Below are 21189 nucleotides of genomic sequence, written 5' to 3' on the forward strand. Positions count from 1 at the left end.
TTGGATTGTGTATTTGATGAGTTTGATGATGAGGGAAACCAAGAAATCCCATAATGAGCCTCCATAGCGTAGCTCTGAGCAGCTCACGGCTCTGCTCCGCCGTTCTAAATATAGCTTGCACCGACAATCAAACACTGTAAAAACTCAAAATCTTTCCAAGAATATTTGTCTTATTTCTTGTCAAAATGTCTCATTTCTAGTCAAAACTAATCTCTTTCCACTTAAAATAAGACTCATCACCTAAAAATGAACTTGTTTTTAGATCATTTTCACTTGTTTCAAACTAATTTTCACTTGAAATAAGTAGAAAAATCTGCCAGTGAAAGGAATTTTTTCGTGCTTGTAACTTGCTCCACTATCAGATTTTTCTACTTATTTCAAGTGAAAATCTGCTTGAAAGAAGTAAAAAGTGTCTAAAAACAAGCTGCTTTTAATGTGATGAGTCTAATTTTAAGTAGAATGAGATTTGTTTTGACTAGAAATGAGACAAATATTCTTGGTAAGATTTAGAGTTTTTGCAGTGAAGGTAACGAACCTACTGCTAGTATGACTATAGGGATTATGGGCAATGGGCCAGTTTGCGAAAAATGTAGAACTATCCCTTTAAATAAGGATGCAGTATTGGAACTAAAACTCGGCCGTGCTCCTGGTAGAAGGTGTGAGTCTGTGAGTCTGCAGCTCTGCAGGTGTCACTCAGCGGTGACAGCAGCAGGAATGTCGACGGTCCGGTCCGGTGGAGGACGGCGGTCCGGTTCTTCTGCATGTGTGACATTCCTCTGTGTGTGTGTGTGTGTCTGTGTGTGTGTGTGTGAGGTATGCAGAAAGTTGAGTGTGTTGTTGTTGTTGTGACTGTGACCAACAGGGTTTAACAACACACGGTGGCTCAGTGTGACTGTGTCCTCAGTTCACTCAGTAAAACTAATCAATAACCAGTCAGATCGGCTCGGTCCCGGTCTGAGGGTCTGAGAGCAGGAAGCAGCTGTTGGTCACCACCACCAGAAGAATCTGACTCCTAAGATAAATAGAGTATAAATGAAATAGTAAATTGTAGAGGTGTGCCAAAAAATGGATTCACATAAGAATCTCAATTCTCATTTAATACGATTCAGAATCGATATAAAATGTCCCAAAATCGATAAAAAAAAAAGAGAATCTGCTGCTGTCGGCCTCCGTTTCCTTAGAATTTAAAAGGCAGCATGTTTAATTGAGGCACTTTTTATTTTGTTACTTAAGCAACATGTGATATTGCTTTTATGCAACAGTTTCAACAATTCTATCTCAGCATGGATAAATGTTTAAAACTCAATAAATGTGAAAAAGACACTTCAGTCGTTCTGTCTTGTAGCAGACTGGAGTAGATCATGAGGATCCTTTACACCGACAGACTGAAGCACAAATCATTAGGAATCAAATACTTTTGAACCGAAAATCCATTCTGAATCGAATCGTAGCCTCAAAACTCAGAATCGGATCGAATCGTGAGATAGTAAAAGATTCCCACTGCTAATAAATTGTTCATCTACTGACACGATGATGTGCAACCAGGACATTTACCTTCTTTTAAAAACAAAACTCTGGTGAAACCTGGAAGAGACGACTCAGAGAATCTGAAGTCTGTCGTGACAGGAGTCAGTCAGGTCGATCGATGTGTGTGTGGGTCGTGGATGAAAAGGAAACGTGAATAATAAATAGTTTTGTGAGTTGGTTTATGATGAGCGTTGTGCAGTGCCTCTAACACTTCAGCTGTGGCTCCTAAAATGTTAAAGTTGAGCTCCGAGTGAAGGAAGTTCGTGTTGTGTTCAGGGTCACTGCTGATTATTAAATGAATCATCAACTATTCTGATAATCTAATAATCAGTTTGAGTTGTTTATTTAAATAAAAAAAGCTCCAGATTCTCTGATTGCAGCTTCTTCAATGTGAATATTTCTGGTTTCTTTGTTCCTTTATGACAATAAACTGAGTCTCTCTTTGGTTTGTGGACAAAACAAGACATTTGAGGACGATGTCGTCTGGTGGTTTGAGAAACACTGACTGATGATTTTATACATTTTATTGACCAAACTAATTGATTAATCGTTTAAATAACCGACACATTAAATCGGACGTGTTGCTGGTATTGTGCAGGACACACACACTCACAGACACACACACACACACACACACACACACACACACACAGACACACACACACACACACACACACACACACACACACACTCACACACTCGGAGCAGATGAAGCCTGACACAGAGGCCAGTGAGATCAGTGGCTCCTGTCGTCGCGGCGACGGACTCAACATCTGGCTGTGACCTCACTGCCTCTGTCACAGCCACAGCTGTTCTCACTGACACACACACAGACACACACACACAGACACACACACACACACACACACACACTGATCCTCTGACGGTCCTGCACTGGAAAATATCTTACCATGAATATTTATCTTATTTCTAGTCAAAACTAATCTCATTCTACTTAAAATAAGACTCATCACATAAAAAGCAGCTTGTTTTTAGACACTTTTTACTTCTTTCAAGCAGATTTTCACTTGAAATAAGTAGAAAAATCTGATAGTGGAGCAAGTTTTTCTTTCTTATTACAAACACAAAAAACTTGCTTTCACTGGCAGATTTTTCTACTTATTTCAAGTGAAAATTTGTTTGAAATAAGTGAAAATGATCTAAAAACAAGTAATTTTTTAGGTGATGAGTCTTATTTTAAGTGGAAAGAGATTAGTTTTGACTAGAAATGAGACAAATATTCTTGGTAAGATTTTGAGTTTTTGCAGTGTGGTCCTGGTTGGACACAGTGGTGTGATCCTGTAGACCGGTCCCTGTTTCTATGGAGTTTTTCCTCAGTGGATGTGAGGGTCTAAGGACAGAGGATGTTGTTATTATGGGATGTGAAGCCCTTTGAGACAAACTGGTGGTAAAAACGGGCTATACAAATAAAACTGCCTTGCCAGTCCTCATAATAACCATGTGTCTGGATATTTACATTATTCCTCCTCAGCTACAAAGATAAAAGATGATTGGATGTAAAATTTAAACCATATTTAATGTAAACAAAGTTTGGATTGAACTGAACTGCAGATGGGAATATAATCTGGGATTTTAACCCTTTACAACATATTATTAATTATTTTGTATGTTCATGATGAATATGCAGAGTCCCATTATAAATAAACTAATAAATGAAAAAACCCTGAAGAACACAGCACACGACCTGCTGAAGTTTCCTCCCACGAACTAGAGCTGCAACTAACGGATCTGTGGATTATTTAAACCATTAATCGATTAGTTGTTTGGTCAATAAAATGTTAAAAAATGTCTAAAAATGTCTCGTTTTGTCCACAAACCAAAGAGAGACTCAGTTTATTGTCATAAAGGAACAAAGAAACCAGAAATATTCACATTGAAGAAGCTGCAATCAGAGAATCTGGAGCTTTTTTTATTTAAAAAACGACTCAAACTGATTATTAGATTATCAGAATAGTTGAGGATTCATTTAATAATCGATTATTGTTCGATTAATCGATTAATTGTTGCAGCTCTATACTTTAGTGGAACTATTTGAATTATAAAGTTACTACAACACCAGCAGCTCTGTGGACGGACGGATGCACTGCAAAAACTCTACATCTTTCCAAGAATATTTGTCTTATTTCTTGTCAAAATGTCTCATTTCTAGTCAAAACTAATCTCTTTCCACTTAAAATAAGACTCATCACCTAAAAATCAACTTGTTTTTAGATCATTTTCACTTGTTTCAAACTAATTTTCACTTGAAATAAGAAGAGTTAATTTGCAAAAGCAGATAACTTCATTTTTTATTTACATAAGGTGGTATCAGTCAAACCAAAGTTGAGTGACTTTGAGATGTAACAAAACAGACATATCTAAAAAAAAATAAAGTTTTATTGAAAACAACACTATGCAAAGAATAATTACAAAGCCTCAGCTCATTTTTTTTTTTTCAAAATGGCACTTATCTGCTTTTGCAAATGAACTCTTCTTATTTCAAGTGAAAATTAGTTTGAAACAAGTGAAAATGATCTAAAAACAAGTTAATTTTTAGGTGATGAGTCTTATTTTAAGTGGAAAGAGATTAGTTTTGACTAGAAATGAGACATTTTGACAAGAAATAAGACAAATATTAAAAACGTTTTTTGTGTTTGTAATAAGGAAGAAAAACTTGCTCCACTATCAGATTTTTCTACTTATTTCAAGTGAAAATCTGCTTGAAAGAAGTAAAAAGTGTCTAAAAACAAGCTGCTTTTAATGTGATGAGTCTTATTTTAAGTAGAGAATGCAATTTATTCTGACTAGAAATGAGACAAATATTCTTGGTAAGATATTAGATTTTTTTGCAGTGTGGGTGGATGGATGGATGGATGGATGGATGGATGGATGGATGGATGGATGGATGGATGGATGGATGGATGGATGGATGGATGGGTCCTACAGATTACAGATTACAGATTAGCGAAGGAGCGGGCGAGGACGGCGAGGACGGCCCACAGACGGCAGCAGAGACACAATAGCGTCTGTGTGACATTGACTGACTCTCTATTCATGGACCAGAGGAGAGAGAGCTGCTCTTTGTGCTGCTGAACCCCGTCACCTCTCCTCAGCATCTACCATCTACACACACACACACACACACACACACACACACACACACACACACACACACACACACACACACACACACACACACACACACACACACACACACACACACCTCAGTTCACCTCAGTGTCAACGTGGTGTCTGATGAGAAGGAAGGAAGAAGCAGCATTGACTTCTGTTCATTTTAACATCGACTCTTTGACCTGTTAAACCTCCTTTAAAGGGATAGTTCAACAACATTTTGTCAAACTGGCCCATTTCCATAACCCCTATAGTCATAGCAGTAGGTTCGTTACCTTTAATTGTCGGTGCAAGCTGTTTTTAGAACGGCGGAGCAGAGCCGTGAGCTGCTCAGAGCTACGCTACGGAGGCTCATTATGGGATTTCTTGGTTTCCCTCATCATCAAACTCATCAAATACACAATCCAACAACTCCACAACGCTCTGGTGGACAAGTTGTGAGCTGCACATTCACCACGCTATGAGATAATAACACAACGTTACCACACAGAGTTGTTTTAGAGGGAAATTCATGCAAAACCACTGATGCACGTTGCCTTCAGGGACAGTTTTTCATCATCAATCTCTGAATTTCCCTCTAAAACAACTCTGTGTGGTAACGTTGTGTTATTATCTCATAGCGTGGTGAATGTGCAGCTCACAACTTGTCCACCAGAGCGTTGTGGAGTTGTTGGATTGTGTATTTGATGAGTTTGATGAGGGAAACCAAGAAATCCCATAATGAGCCTCCGTAGCGTAGCTCTGAGCAGCTCACGGCTCTGCTCCGCCGTTCTAAAAACAGCTTGCACCGACAATTAAAGGTAACAAACCTACTGCTGCTATGACTATAGGGATTATGGCAATGGGCCAGTTTGACAAAATGTTGGAACTATCCCTTTAATATGTTGTTTATTTAAGTTTGTTCCTAGTTCCAGTCCATAATATCTCTGATCTGTGTCTTTGTGTTGTTTTTATCTTTGACCTACATCAGTGGTGAGTCTGGTCTCTAACTGAGATCCCTATCAGTCCTTCACCTGTAGTAAACATGACTCAGCTGTTTTCCTCTGGTTTCTTCTTTTTACTTTAATTTAGGGGGCGGCAGTGGCTCAGGTGGTAGAGCGGGTCGTCCAATGATCAGAGGGTTGGCGGTTCGAATCCCGCTCTGTCCCGGTTGCTGCCGTAGTGTCCTTGGGCAAGACACCTTCCCCACCTTGCTCCTGATGGGTCGTGGTTCGCGCCTTGCATGGCAGCTACAGCCATCAGTGTGTGAACGTGTGTGTGAATGGGTGAATGTGATGCACTGTAAAGCGCTTTGGGTATCGTTCAGATGTATATAAATACAGAGCATTTAATGCTTGGTGATAATTGATTGGAGCAGTTTAAAGACCATGAGACAGATGTGAGTCCGTCTCAGTCCAGATGTTTTCTCTCACCTTTCTGTGAGAGTTAAGAGCCGATAAACTCCTCATCGCCTCCTTTATCCGACCAGAAACAGTTTATATAAGTTTCAGTTTATATTTCAGTTTATAGAAGTTTCATATCCAGGCTGACTAGACCAGACTGGACGTTGTGTTTATGACTTCCTGTTTTATTTTGAAAGGAAACAGCAGATGGATCTTTGGATAAAAATGGACCTTGAGTCTAATAATGAAAGTCTTTGAATGTATTTGAATGACAATAAAGTACTTATTCTCATTCTCTATCTATCTATCTTCGCTCCTCTCTGCTTCCTGTTTGGAGCTGGAGAAGTTGACGGTTTTCACATCAGTAGACGACACTAGGTGCGTTTCCATCAGCTGTTTAGATGCATCTAGATGTATCGCATCGGAAAATGATGATGGAAACGCTGTGATTCGCATTAAAATCCCCTGATTCGCACAAACTGAAATACGCTGCTGTGGCCGGGTGTTGGTTGATTCGAATGGGATGGAAACAACTGTATGCGAATCAAGTGTGACGTAGCGCACTTTCACCCCATCTGCTCCCGTGTTTGCAGTTCACTCACAAGACAACATCAGGGTTTCCGCTGTCACACAACAATTAATTAATTAATTGTGGCACCCCCACGGCAAAATAAAAGCCCCCACACACCTTCATAATGATGTTACTGCACTTCTTCATAGTTCCTCCTCAGTAAAAACGAAACGCCTTTCAACCAGCACATCCAGCGTTGATCATTAATAAAGTCTGTGGCAGCCGCGACTCTCTCTCTCTCTCTCACACACACACACACACACACACACACACACACACACACACACACACACACACACACACACACACACACACACACACGGACAGGTCGCGTTATGAAGGTAATAAACATATGCGCTAAATCGCGCTAATGTGTTCAAATCAGACCGTCAATCCGTCAGGGGGGGGGGGGGTGCAAAGTCCGTAGATGGAAACACACGCGATTCGAATTTCTTTTAATGCGCATTTCCCAGTAATTCGAATCACTTTGGATGGAAACATGGCTACTGTGACGATAATAAGCTGATTTAAGGCGGCCTGCTGCTGTATTACATTACAATACCACCTTAACCTTCCTCAGCCTGCAGCAGCTCCAGATGAAACTCAGGCTTCTTTACTCCAACAGTGTCAATGTGTCGGTGAATGAAAGTGTTTCTGTATCTGTAATAATAATAATATCTGTAACATATCTGAGCCTCAGCCTGTTCTTCTCTTTACAGTTTGTTCTTCTAAAGACTTCAGTGATGTCAGTGATGTCACTTCCTCAATGCTGAGGACGTTGGACTGAACCATTATTTTTAAAACCAGGGAATTAATTGGTATGTTGTTGTTACAGGGTTGAACAAAACTGGGGGACAATATTGCTGTTTCATAAGTCATTCATGGTCATCTTGTTTGCCCCCCCTTTTTTGGGGGAAATTTAGCCACTTTTTGTAGAATTCTTGAGTCATTTTACCAGTTTCTTCTAAAATGTTTAAAACCTTTTTTTTATTATTATATTGCAAAATTTACCACTTTTTGATTTATTTTTTTGTGAGAATTTTTACCACTTTTTTCGAGAAATGTTTCAACTTTTTGGGGCGAAATTGTACCCTTTTTTTTTCCAGAAATGTCTCTATAGTCTTTCAAAAATGTAGCTATGCCTAATTTAAACGTACATTGATTGTTTGTGTATTTCTGGTGTTTTGTCCAATGGGGGTCCGTGGTCTAATTTGTGTCAATGTTGGGTCCTTGATATAAAAAGTTAGAGAAGCACCGGCCTATTTGATACAAGTATGAACAGTTTACCACCTAAAAAGCAGTTTACCCACTACAACACATTAGACTACACCACTGGTTGTAATCATGTGTCCTCAGGTATAGAAGAGTAGTATGAGCGATAGGACTGACTGTGCTGGTCTGTGTCTCTGCAGGATGTGAAGCTTTCAGCCGAGGTTGAGCCGTTCATCCCACAGAAGAAAGGTCTGGAAGGATCGCTGGTCAGCATGAGTCTCTCTGGAGAGGCAGCAGGAGGAGCAGGAGCAGGAGGAGGAGCAGGAGGAGCAGGAGGAGGTGGTGCTGGGGGGGTGGAGACCACTCCCATCCCCAGCTACCTCATCACCTGCTACCCCTTCGTCCAGGAGAACCAGCCCAACAGGTGACGCTCCTTTCACTGTCTGGTTTTTTTTATCAACTTCTCCAACGTTGTCGACTTTGGTTGGATGGTTGGTTGGTTGGATGGATGGTTGGTTGGTTGGTTGGTTGGTTGGTTGATTGGTTGGATGGATGGATGGTTGGTTGGTTGGTTGGTTGGTTGACTGGATGATTTGATGGTTGATTGGATGGTTGATTGAATGGTTGGTTGGTTGATTGGATGGATGGTTGGTTGGTTGGTTGGTTGGTTGGTTGGATGGTTGGTTGGTCAGCTCGATGGGAGGACTGGGTGGTAGACTGGTCCATGAGAAGGGAGGGGAGGCCGGTCTAACAGCAGGGGAAGGGGTGGGAGGGGCGATGCAGGCGGCGGCTGGTGCAGAGGAAGGAGCTCCGGTGGGAGAGAGTGCGAGACACCAAGGCCAAACTACGAAGTGCAGCAGAGGTTGGTTGGTTGGTTGATTGGATGGTTGGTTGGTAGGTTGGATGGTTGGTTGATTTGATGGTTGATTGGATGGTTGGTTGATTGATTGGATGGTTGGTTGATTTGATGGTTGATTGATTGGATGGTTGGTTGGTTGGTTGGATGGTTGATTGATTTGATGGTTGATTGGATGGTTGGTTGGTTGATTGGATGGTTGATTGATTGGATGGTTGGTTGATTGGATGGTTGGTTGGTTGGTTGGATGGTTGATTGGATGGTTGGTTGGTTGGTTGATTGGATGGTTGGTTGGTTGGTTGGATGGTTGATTGGTTGATTGATTGATTGATTGATTGGTTGATTGGATGGTTGGTTGGTTGATTGGATGGTTGGTTGATTGGATGGTTGGTTGGTTGGTTGATTGATTGATTGATTGATTGATTGATTGATTGATTGATTGATTGATTGATTGATTGATTGATTGATTGATTGATTGATTGATTGATTGGTTGGTTGGATGGTTTGATGGTTGGTTGGTTTGTTTGTTGGATGGATGGATGGATGGATGGTTGATTGGTTGATTGGTTGGATGGTTGGTTGGTTGGTTGGTTGGTTGGTTGGTTGGTTGGTTGGTTGGTTGGTTGGTTGATCGGTTGGTTGGTTGATCGGTTTGTTTGTTTAAGTGTCATGCACACTACTGCTCCCAGCCTCACATGGGTTGACAAAACACTAGATAATATACAGACATTCAAAGATGGCTAACAAGTCTCCTCATTAATATGCGTCCATAGTCTCATGCAGCAAAAATATTCTGCGTTAACAGAAAGTTAAGGATCGTCGATCCTCTCTTTGACTTCGATGCTTGAGACCATGACGTAATTTCGATCGTTTTTTGATAAAAAATCGAAATCGTGACACCCCTAATGTTCAGTGAAGTTATGTGTTCTGAATGATCCTCTTTAAATTGAACACAGCTTCTGAGTTTGGGTTTTACTCTAAATCTCCTCATTCCATTGCTTCTCATGGAGTTGACATCATTTTTGTTTAACTATATTTATATTACACTGCAAGCGAATACTAAAAATGAAATGTTGCCGTCCCCTGCGGCATTGTGGGAAAACTTTGAGCTGCACCAGAAGGAGAGCTTTGTATTGTGAGAATGAGAGTGTTTACTATAGTAATAATAATAATATAATATAATAAGAAGAGGGGAACACTGTGTCCTTGGTGTTGAGATCATGATTAGATCCTTACAGCAGCAGCGTATGTTAGATTGCTGTGTTGTTGCTTCGGCGTGAATGGAAACGACCAGAGCTCCAGAGTTTAAACGTGGAGCTGTGGTCCGTGTTTCCAGTGTTTCCAGTTGTTTCCAGTTGTTTCCAGTGGCTCGGTCTTTGTCCTCGGTCGTCTGCTGCATCCTGCTCACATCCGCTGCTTTGTTTCCTTCCCCACGATTTGAATGCAAGGAAACAGACGCTATAGCACGCTGGCTGTGAAAATGTCATCTCGATCCTTATCACCATGTGCATGTGACACAGCCCCCCCCACTTAATCTTCAATGGGAAAGTCAAATAAAGCCTATTGTAATACTTTCTTATTCCATGTCTGAAGAAAACACAGTGGGAAAATGTTTGAATTGACACAAAGTTCAACTAAACACAGCGATGAACTGAGAATGTGAGGTTTTTTTGTCATTTCGTGTCTTTTATCCGTCACGTCCGCGGTGTGGAAGTCCTCACACATCTTGTAGCTGTGAATATATTTTTTATTATTTTTTATTACACATTACAATACCCTAACCAAAACAGACAAACTGAAAACAAAAGACAGAACAAACCTCACGACATAATAAAACAGGACCAAAGCAGGACAGAAAAATAAGAAAAGGGATGTAAAACTACTCAAATTAAATTAACAGTAACTACTTAAAGCAGATATCAGCTTCACGGCCGTTTCGGCTAATGCTGCGTTCAAGGCAGGCTTTTGAAACCGTAAGTTACAGCTTCAAGTCACAACTACGACTTGGTAGCGTTCCAGGTAACCCGTAGCTCGTGTTTTTACCGTCCTGTTGTCTGTGAAAGTTCCCTATAACGGCCACTCGTAACTTCCGACCCGTGAACTCGTACCAGATCGAACTGGTATGACTTCACAGGAAGGAAAAACACAAAGTACGAGTTTCTTTGAACGCACCATGAGTTAGCAGCCCCCGCCCTTGTCAGGCATCAATTGGTCCTCGTGCTACGTCACCACATTCACGCGCATCCCTTGGCTGCACACGCAGCCCTTCATGCCGTTCTCTCTCCTCATTGGATAACACTTGTATCCCACAAGGAAAATTTTCTCCTCGGGTTACAGCAGAGCAGAGTGACGGAGAGACTCGTGTTTAGGCTGAAATACTTCATGTAGTGCAGCAGATTAATTGCATATTTCAAGAGAATCGTTCACTTTGGTATAAAAGCATGAAATTTGGTACAGATACTCTCTAAGGGTCACTTTTTGGGAAAAAGATGTTGGCCACGCAAAAATTCAAAATGGCGGCCATTTTTTCAAGATGTTCTGTATTTAGTCTAGTAGGAAGAGGGGGGTATCATGTATCCCCTGGAAATATATTCTAAACAGTGTTTCTAGATTGGAAAAAAATGTAGAAAATGATGAGCTATGTTAAAAAGTTGTCAGAATGTCCCATGTATCATTTTTATGCAAATTAGTGCCGCCATTATCGAAAAAACCTAATTTCACTATATCTCAGCCAATATTGCAGATATCTGAACAAATAAGGTGTCTAGACCCATGTTTTGAGGGTCAGAGATCATAATAAAACAATTCATAAAGTGATAACATGTTGGTGGCATGCTAGTAAGCAAACCTAACCCTTTTACCAATTACAAGACGCCAATATTGGAGATACCAAATAAGGTGTCTAGACAGAGGTTGTTGTGTGTTTAACCAAGGTTTATTTGGATCAAACATCATAATAGAACTCTTGTTGATGTGACCACTCTTCTCTTTCCCATGCCAGATAAACAGTCAAGTAAATGGTTCTCCACTATGCATCACTCATCATCGTTTTCACTGAAATCATCAGAGTTAAACTCATCCTCTCCTTCCTCTTTCTCCTCCTCTTCCTGTTCATGCTCTCCAGTGTCATGGGGATCAACCAGTGAAGTTGGTAGGATAGGACCACAGGACCATCATCATAGGGTTTTGGTTTTTCCAGAATAGGTTCATCAGCTGGCTTGTACAAGGCACGGTAGTTCACACGTCGGACATGTGGCTTCAGAGCAGAGTGGCATGGAGGAAGGCGAGCCAGGTCAACCTTAGACTTGCAAGTGAGTTTCTTGTCCTCCCCCACCATGTTGCGTAGCAACTTGGCACGGACAACATCCACTGAAGACTCACAACTCTGTCCAGACATCAGGCAGGTGAATTGCTCCAACTGCCTCAGCATCTCAGGCTTGACACTCTAGCAGTCACTGAGTTGACTGAATACGTGAAACCTGGGATTCCTCTTCAAAGGCCCCACCTTCCTTCTCCCTTTGATGGCACTGGTACAGTCTTCTCCACTGAACACATAGAACTCAAGAAGAGTGGTGCGGTGGTCTTCTCCCAGGGATTCTGCAAGCTCAGAGATGTTGAGAAGTTGTTGGTGTTGGGTTAAAGAAGCTTCCTGGATCTTCACACTGTAGGGGTCTGATGAAGTCAGCTCTAGCAGCCTTGCCCACAGCTTCTGCTCGTACTGTAACACGTCCATCTCAACATCAGTGGGGACAGATGCACCAGAAGCCAGGCAGTAGTAGTATTGCAGAATCCCTGGGAGAAGACCACCGCACCACTCTTCTTGGGTTTAGTGGAGAAGACTGTACCAGTCCTACCAACTTCACTGGTTGATCCCCATGACACTGGGGAGCATGAACAGGAAGAGGAGGAGAAAGAGGAAGGAGATGATGAGTTTAACTTTGAAGATTTCAGTGAAAACGATGATGAGTGATGCATAGTGGAGAACCATTTACTTGACTGTTTATCTGGCATGGGAAAGAGAAGAGTGGTCACATCAACAAGAGTTCTATTGTGATGTTTGATCCAAATAAACCTTGGTTAAACACACAACAACCTCTGTCTAGACACCTTATTTGGTATCTCCAATATTGGCGTCTTGTAATTGGTAAAAGGGTTAGGTTTGCTTACTAGCATGGCACCAACATGTGATCACTTTATGAATAGTTTTATTATGATCTCTGACCCTCAAAACAAGGGTGTAGACACCTTATTTGTTCAGATATCTGCAATATTGGCTGAGATATAGTGAAATTAGGTTTTTTCGATAATGGCGGCACTAATTTGCATAAAAATGATACATGGGACATTCTGACAACTTTTTAACATAGCTCATCATTTTCTACACATTTTTTCCAATCTAGAAACACTGTTTAGAATATATTTCCAGGGGATACATGATACCCCCCTCTTCCTACTAGACTAAATACAGAACATCTTGAAAAAATGGCCGCCATTTTGAATTTTTGCGTGGCCAACATCTTTTTCCCAAAAAGTGACCCTTAGAGAGTATCTGTGCCAAATTTCATGCTTTTATACCAAAGTGAACGATTGTCTCACTAATCTGCTGCACTAATGTAAGTGATTGCTGACGGAAAATAGGACTATTTAGGACTTATATTAACAAAAACATTCCACTGATATCTGCTTTAATATACATTTACTCAAACGTAAGTTTTTCCCATTTTTTGTTATGCATTTCCAATTTCCATCTTGATTTGTTGCGATAATTTTTTCCAAAAGAAATTGGCGACGCACTGTATTTCTAAAATAAATCAAGTTCAAAGATGTTTTTTTGGGGGTCTTAAATAGGCTATAAATATTTTCCCCAAAAGAATGATGGTGTTTACGATCTGCGGGCATTTAGCCTCCAGTACTCCCAACAAAATATTTAGTGGTGTAAATTCAAAATGAATCTTTTTGGGTCTTAACCACTTTTCAATATCTAACCACAATCTGACTACATGTGTACAATAAAAAAATAAATGTAGCTGGTCCTCCACTTCTTCATTGCAAAATTTACATAATGGAGAGTGGTTAGTGTTAAAAATGTGAAGTTGTTTATTTGTAGTGGTAATTCTATAGAAAATCTTAATTTGAAAAGAATATGAATCAATTGTTATTATATAAATAGACCTAAACTAATCTTTCCAGGGAATTAAAGTGTTAAAGGATAATTACCGTTTTTTTTACAATTTGGACGTTGTGATGAAATGAGCTGCAGCCGAGAGGCGCGTATATCCGTATAATGGAGTCTACAGGGCAGCAGAATGCAGCCTCTAAATAACACATTATCTGCAGAGAAACTCCTTCATTTCACCAATATTTAGTTCTGATAGGCTAGTGCTATTCCCCTCTGAGTCCGGGGTTAGAACCCATAGCATTAGCATTAGCAACAAGCCGCGCGTCACGGCGCTCAGAGATGACATCATCCAGGTGAGAGGTCAGTAGGTCAACCTACAGACCCCGGATGTTGATAACAGCTAACCCCGGACTCAGAGGGGAATAGCACTAGCCTATCACAACTAAATATTGGTGAAATGAAGGAGTTTCTCTGCAGATAATGTGTTATTTAGAGGCTGCATTCTGCTGCCCTGTAGACTCCATTATACGGATATACGCGCCTCTCGGCTGGAGCTCATTTCATCACAACCACTTGTAATGACACCAAAGTTATCTGGGGGAGGAAATGATCGGAGTTTAGGATAGAAGTTAGTGTTTTGTTTGTTTTTATTCTGTCTTATGCTTCTTTTTTTTAATGTTTTGTCTTTATGTAAAGCACATTGAGTTGCCTTGGTATGAAATGCGCTATATAAATAAAGATGCCTTGTCTTGCCTAGAAATAAGGTCCAAGATTGTAAAAAAAAACGATAATTATCCTTTAAACTTGTTGTGAATATTAACACCTTGACACAACTTGTGACGTCTGCTTGCTGCTCCCCAGGCAACATCCCATGTATAACGGCGGGGAGCTGCGCTGGCAGCAGCCGAGCCCCGGCCCCGGCGGCCCCTACCTGGCCTACCCCATCCTGTCCTCTCCGCAGCCGCCCGTCTCCAACGACTACGCCTACTACCAGATCATGCCGGCGCCCTGCCCCCCCGTCATGGGCTTCTACCAGCCCTTCCCCGCCGCCTACGCCGGCCCCGTGCAGGCCGGCGTGGTCGGCCCCGTGTCGGCCGAGGTCGGCGAGCGCCCGCTGCCTCTGGGTGCTGGTTATGGGATGGCCGGCCAGAGGGGGAGGGGCTTGATCCGGCCCAGTCTGCTCCCAAAGGTAAATCAGCTGCTCTGCTCATACTGCTACACACTAAGCAGCAGCTCTGCTCATACTGCTACACACTGACAGGCAAACTCACTCATCCAATGGTCTTTCTTTATATTTAGTAGAGATGCACCGATCCGGCTTTTTCAGTCCCAACGCCGATACGATACCGATACCAGTGTTGAATGAATAAACTGTGTCAACCTTTGGAAGACAGTGAAGGCATCAGGCTGGACTTTAACATTACTTTTCTAACTTTACGATATGATACGATAAACTTTATTGTCCCATTCAGGGAAATTTGTCTTGTACATAGGTGCCATAAATGCCTTGATGGCCGCAATGACAAAAAAAACAATACACCTCAGCCATACACAACCCAGCAAACACAAGACATAACAGCACTGCACACATCCCATAACATAACACATATTGCACATATCCCACAGCATAGCACATACATACACCTCATAAATTCACCATAGTAAGAGCACTATAAGAATTATTGCACAAACTCAATCAGTATTGTTAAGAAATGTGTAAAACATTGTTGCTCTGTGTTTGTTATCCGACACCCGATCGAGATATTTGGTCAACATCTGGGCCGATATCTGATCTTTATATCAGAACAGTGCAACCCCTTAATTTCTTCTTACTTCACTTTCTACATCGTAGATTTAAAACTGAGACATCAGAAGTACGAAGGAACTCATATAAAGTGTTAATAAAGACCAAAGTGTCAGTTGGAGCAGAGTGAAGGTCAAACAGCAACAAGGTCTCAGCTCCTCTGGGAAGAACTCCTTCAACACTGTTGGAAAACACAAACCGTTCCAGGTGACGACCTCATGAAGCTGACGACTGGATCAAATCTAATATAGGCCGGTGCATATTCTCATTTGCCCAGGTCATAGTATTTCAAAGGAGGTTAAATCGAAAGCAACTGGACTTAGTTATTTGTCTAGGAAAATAAATAACTAAGTCCAGTTGCTTTCGATTTAACCTCCTTTGAAACAAATCTAATATATTAAACATATTCTGCTTTGTTCAACACTTTGGTGTTTACTACATAACTCCATGTGAGTTCCTTCATAGTTCTGACGTCTCAGTTTGAATCTACGATGTAGAAAGTTATGAAAATAAAGAAAAACCACTGGATGAGAAGGTGAGACCAGACTTTTGACTGGTGGTGTGAGTCTATTAGACGTTGTTTGTCCCTCCTCATCCTCATCCTCTCTCTGTCTCTCTGTCTCTCCTCCAGCAGCAGCAGCAGCAGCAGCAGCAGCAGCAGCAGCAGCAGCAGCAGCAGCTAGGCGTGGGGGTGGGGGTCGGTGTGGGGGGGCTGGGGGTGTGTCAGCCTCAGAGGGGTCGACGACCCCCCACCAGGAGCGTGGCGGTGCAGAAGGAGGTTTGCACGCTGGGACCCGACGGCCGCACCAAGACCGTGATGCTGGTGGACGCAGCTCAGCAGACCGGTGAGGAAACAACCAACCACAGCCTCTACAGATACACACCTGAGTCACGCAGCATAAACACACACACACACACACACACACACACACACACACACACACACACACACACACACACACACACACACATACACACACATACAGATACACACCTGAGTCACGCAGCATAAACACACACACACACACACACACACACACACACACACACACACACACACACACACACACACACACACACACACACACACACACACATACAGATACACACCTGAGTCACGCAGCATAAACACTATAGTCCAGGCAATCTAGCTCATTTTGGACCCCAAAATAGAACTAATTGTCACAGAATGTTTTTCACCATACATCATTTCTATGAGGTGTCCAGAACAACATACTAAAAGTCCTAAGAAATCCTAGTTGGGGAAATATGTTTAATTCGCATCATTATTTACTGTATAAAGTCTATGGTGCTGACAACAATACACCCCAATGGGGCTATTTTTTTCCTTTACTCCTATCACAATTAAACTTTACACAATGAAAGTAGACATTAAAAGTAACATTTTTTGTATTACAAGTTTCTTGGAAAATGTAGGAGTAAAGTAGGAGCAAAGGAAGAAAAGAAGCCTATTCAGGTGTATTTTGGGCATATTCAATTAGTGTTTTGCTCATTTGCATATTCAAATTAATTTTCAAAGAAACTTGTAATACAAAAAATGTTACATTTCATGGATACTTTCATTGTGTAAAGTTTCATTGTGATAGCAGTAAAGGAAAAAAATAGCCCCATTGGGGTGTATTGTTGTCGGCACCATAGACTTTATACAGTGAATAATAATGAGAATTAAACATATTTCCCCAACTAGGATTTCTTAGGACTTTTAGTATGTTGTTCTGGACACCTCATAGAAATGATGGATGGTGAAAAACCTTCTGTGACAATTAGTCTGTCGTAAAACGCTATTTTGCCTGGACTACTAGGGGTGGGAGAAAAAATCAATTCACATAAATATTGCAATATCCTTTTTGACGATTTTTAAAGGGACAACGAGGAGTTTTGGATAAGCGAAGTGTTTCCACACTACATTTATGAGGGTCTAAGGACAGAGGATGTTGCTACGATGCCATGTAAAGCCCTTTGAGACAAACTGTTTGTAAAAACGGGCTATACAAATAAAATTGCCTTGCCTTGCCTTGCCATGAGCCTCCGCACCGTGAAATTCTTTGACCGGTGCAAGACAGACTCATGTTTTCATTCATCAAGAATTAAAGTCAGAGGTTGGAAGACGATCACATACCGTCGTAGTTCCCACCATAAACGGAGATTCGGCGGCGTTATTCTCATGACTCGCCACAAAACCGAAAGTAAAGAAACGCTGGTCGGCTCGCCCAGCATTTCCACCACCACTAATAATAACAAAATAACTATAGAGACAAAACCATAGATTTATCTAAAATGGACCATTAACAAGTGGTAACGTAGATTCATCCACATTAATATCAGACTTTTTTATTGTCGCGGAATTTTTTTTTTCGTTCTGCTGACGGAGAAACTCCTGGTTGTCCCTTTAAGTTCACTGTATAATGGAGTATGTTAATTTATAGGCTCCTACAGTATTTGTGTGCAGATAAATGTTAAAAATGCTAAAGACTAAAAATCCAGAGAATCGGCAATATCGTAGAATCGCAATTTAAATCGAATCGCCATCCACAAAATCGGGAGAAAAGCATCGTCCCAGCACTAATAAACACACACACACATACAGATACACCTGAGTGACGCAGCATAAAAACACACACACACACACATACAGATACACCTGAGTGACGCAGCATAAACACAGTGCGGCAGCTGCTGTCTCATCCCGAGGCGGAGGAAACAATCCGTCCTGTGTTGAGGGAGGAATGTGGTGTCGGGGAGGAAGTGGGACACAATGCTGCCGGTAAGAGCTGCTGATGCCCGAGCTTCACTTCTCAAAGAGGAGGAGGAATGTGGAGATTCCAGTTGGGAAGGTTGACATGACACCAGCAGCTCATCAGAGAGGAAGCTGCAGCCGGTGGCAGTAGGCTACACTGTAAAAACTCTACATCTTTCCAAGAATATTTGTCTTATTTCTTCTCAAAATGTCTCATTTCTAGTCAAAACTAAAACTCTTTCCACTTAAAGCGACTGTGGATGATTCAGTAGAGACTCACTGATTACACACACGCTGACGCAACATAAAAACCACAGCTGAAAAACAAAGTACACTGCAAAAACTCAAAATCTTACCAAGAATTTTTGTCTTATTTCTTGTCAAAATGTCTAATTTCTAGTCAAAACTAATCTCTTTTCTCTTAAAATAAGACTCATCACCTAAAAATGAACTTGTTTTTAGATCATTTTCACTTGTTTCAAACTAATTTTCACTTGAAATAAGTAGAAAAATCTGCCAGTGAAAGCAAGTTTTTTGTGTTTGTAATAAGAAAGAAAAACTTGCTCCACTATCAGATTTTTCTACTTATTTCAAGTGAAAATCTGTTTGAAAGAAGTAAAAAGTGTCTAAAAACAAGCTGCTTTTAATGTGACGAGTCTTATTTTAAGTAGAATTAGATTAGTTTTGACTAGAAATTTCATTTTGACTAGAAATAAGACAAATATTCTTGGTAAGATTTTTGCAGTGTACTTTCTTTGAGCTGTGGTTTTATGTTGCGTCAGTGTGTGTGTGTTTTACATATTTGTGGCTTTAAATGATTGATGGAAACAAAAAACCTTGGTCTTCACTAAATAAGCATCAGATCCATAATGATGTCAGATAGTTAAAATGCCGCTGTGAAGCTGTCAGTGGAAAGATTAACTCTTTTATTGGGCGCTGTGTGACGTGGGTAAAGGCTGTGTTGAAGACATTCCAGCTGCTGCTATGCAGGCCGCCGGGTTTTCCCTTCTTGCTCAATACGGATCAGCTGCAAAGGTTTCACTCTGTTCTCACCAAGCAGTTACATCCACAGTAAAGTAAAGATAGACGGGCAATAGATATCTGGGGTAAACCAAAGCTGCTACTTACTGCACTGCAAAAACTCTAAATCTTACCAAGAATATTTGTCTTATTTCTAGTCAAAACGTTTCATTCTACTTAAAATAAGACTCATCACATAAAAATCTACTTGTTTTTAGATCATTTTCATTTGTTTCAAACTAATTTTCACTTGAAATAAGTAGAAAAATCTGATAGTGGAGCAAGTTTTTCTTTCTTATTACAAGCACAAAAAACTTGCTTTCACTGGCAGATTTTTCTACTTATTTCAAGTGAAAATTAGTTTGAAACAAGTGAAAATGATCTAAAAACAAGTTAATTTTTAGGTGATGAGTCTTATTTTAAGTGTAAAGAGATTAGTTTTGACTAGAAATGAGACATTTTGACAAGAAATAAAATAAGGCGGCAGAGGGGAACCGTAAGTTTCGCTTTTACCCACCACGTCTCTCCCTGGACGCAGAGGGGAGGGGGGAGGAGGGGGGAAGTTACATAGTGCAGTTTCAGCCGACGCGACCCGGCTCAGGTTGCAGCGGCAGCACCATTCATCCTATTAACCATTTTTCTACCATTGCAATGAGTCTGGAAACATTATTTTAAGCCCGAAAAACTCCGCAATGTTACTTTAATGAGACACTGATGAGGTCATCACCTGAACCACATCTGGTTTTATAGGAAGATTATAAATAAAAACCACTGCTGGGATTAAACATCGACTTTATCCCACTAAAACTGCTTTATAAACTCTTCCTGAGTTAAAATATTCTTGCTGTGTTGTTTAGGAATAAATATGAACGTGTTTTCTTTGCATTATTATTATTATTCAAGGTCTGAAAAGACTTGATATTGTTGTTATTTTGACTAGTTTAGTCATTAGCCAATAAAAGCTCTAAATGACAATATTTTTATTTCAGTTTTGGGAGAAATGTTGTCGGTAGTTGATTTAATTTTTCTCAAACACACACGTATAAATAGTAAAACCAGAGAAACTGGTCATTTTGGGAGTGGTCTCTTCATTCTTTCCAGAGCTGTATTTGCATTTTCTTTATTTCTTGAAAAGTCCTGGGCAACGAGACGAAGAGCGATATATAGTTGAGTACTGAAAGTATAATCTTAAAGTGTTTATTTATGTGTCTCACCTGTGTGGCAGCTAACACCAACAGGAAGGACTGTCTAGTCTTTGCTTGGTATTTGTCATTAAATGTGTCTTGTAATCCCATATGGGATGGGAAAATAAAAACAATTAATTAATTCCTTCATTTCAACAATGTTAGGAAGTGAAAACCCAGTAGTTCTGTAGTCTCTAACACGTTGTGCTCTGGTTTCTTCTCTCTGGTTTCTTCAGATTTCCCCGGTGACGTGTCTGTCCGCGGTGCCGTTGCCGGCGGCGGCGTTGCCCTCGGTGAGCGGTCCAGTCCTCTGCTGTGGAAGAACCGCACCAAGAGGAGACGAGCCTCCAACCCGGCAGAGAGCTGCTACACCGAGCCGGGCGCCAGCGAGGCCGACATCGACAGCGACAGCGGCTACTGCAGTCCCAAACACAACCAGCAGGGGGCCGGGGCAACGACCACCATGCAGCAGCAGCAGCAGCAGCAGCAGAACGCCACGGCAACCACGGTGCGTTACCAAACCTAAACCTCAGCGTGCTGGCAGACTCAGATCTGACCTTCATCAGCCTTTTATCAACTTCACAACATCCAGAGTTAAAGGTTTCATGTCCCAAACTCATCAGG

At 41.1% G+C, this 21189-nt stretch overlaps 1 protein-coding gene across 5 annotated transcripts in view; it reads left to right on the top strand.

The window, feature by feature from the left end:
* Positions 1 to 21189, top strand: part of secisbp2l (SECIS binding protein 2-like) — a 41842-nt gene that overhangs the window by 1839 nt on the left and 18814 nt on the right. The window contains exons 2-6 of one of the 5 annotated variants that reach the window (XM_083996663.1): positions 7332 to 7430; positions 8025 to 8248; positions 14661 to 14988; positions 16259 to 16448; positions 20802 to 21073. In XM_083996663.1, coding sequence (XP_083852789.1) covers positions 8097 to 8248; positions 14661 to 14988; positions 16259 to 16448; positions 20802 to 21073 — 942 coding nt within the window. In that variant the 5' untranslated portion in view covers positions 7332 to 7430; positions 8025 to 8096. The remainder of the gene's footprint in view (positions 1 to 7331; positions 7431 to 8024; positions 8249 to 14660; positions 14989 to 16258; positions 16449 to 20801; positions 21074 to 21189) is intronic. The other 4 variants (XM_083996659.1, XM_083996660.1, XM_083996661.1 and 1 more) reach the window with 4 other exon arrangements.

This window comes from Trachurus trachurus (assembly GCF_905171665.1).
Source record: "Trachurus trachurus genome assembly, chromosome: 3".
Lineage (NCBI taxonomy): Eukaryota > Metazoa > Chordata > Actinopteri > Carangiformes > Carangidae > Trachurus > Trachurus trachurus.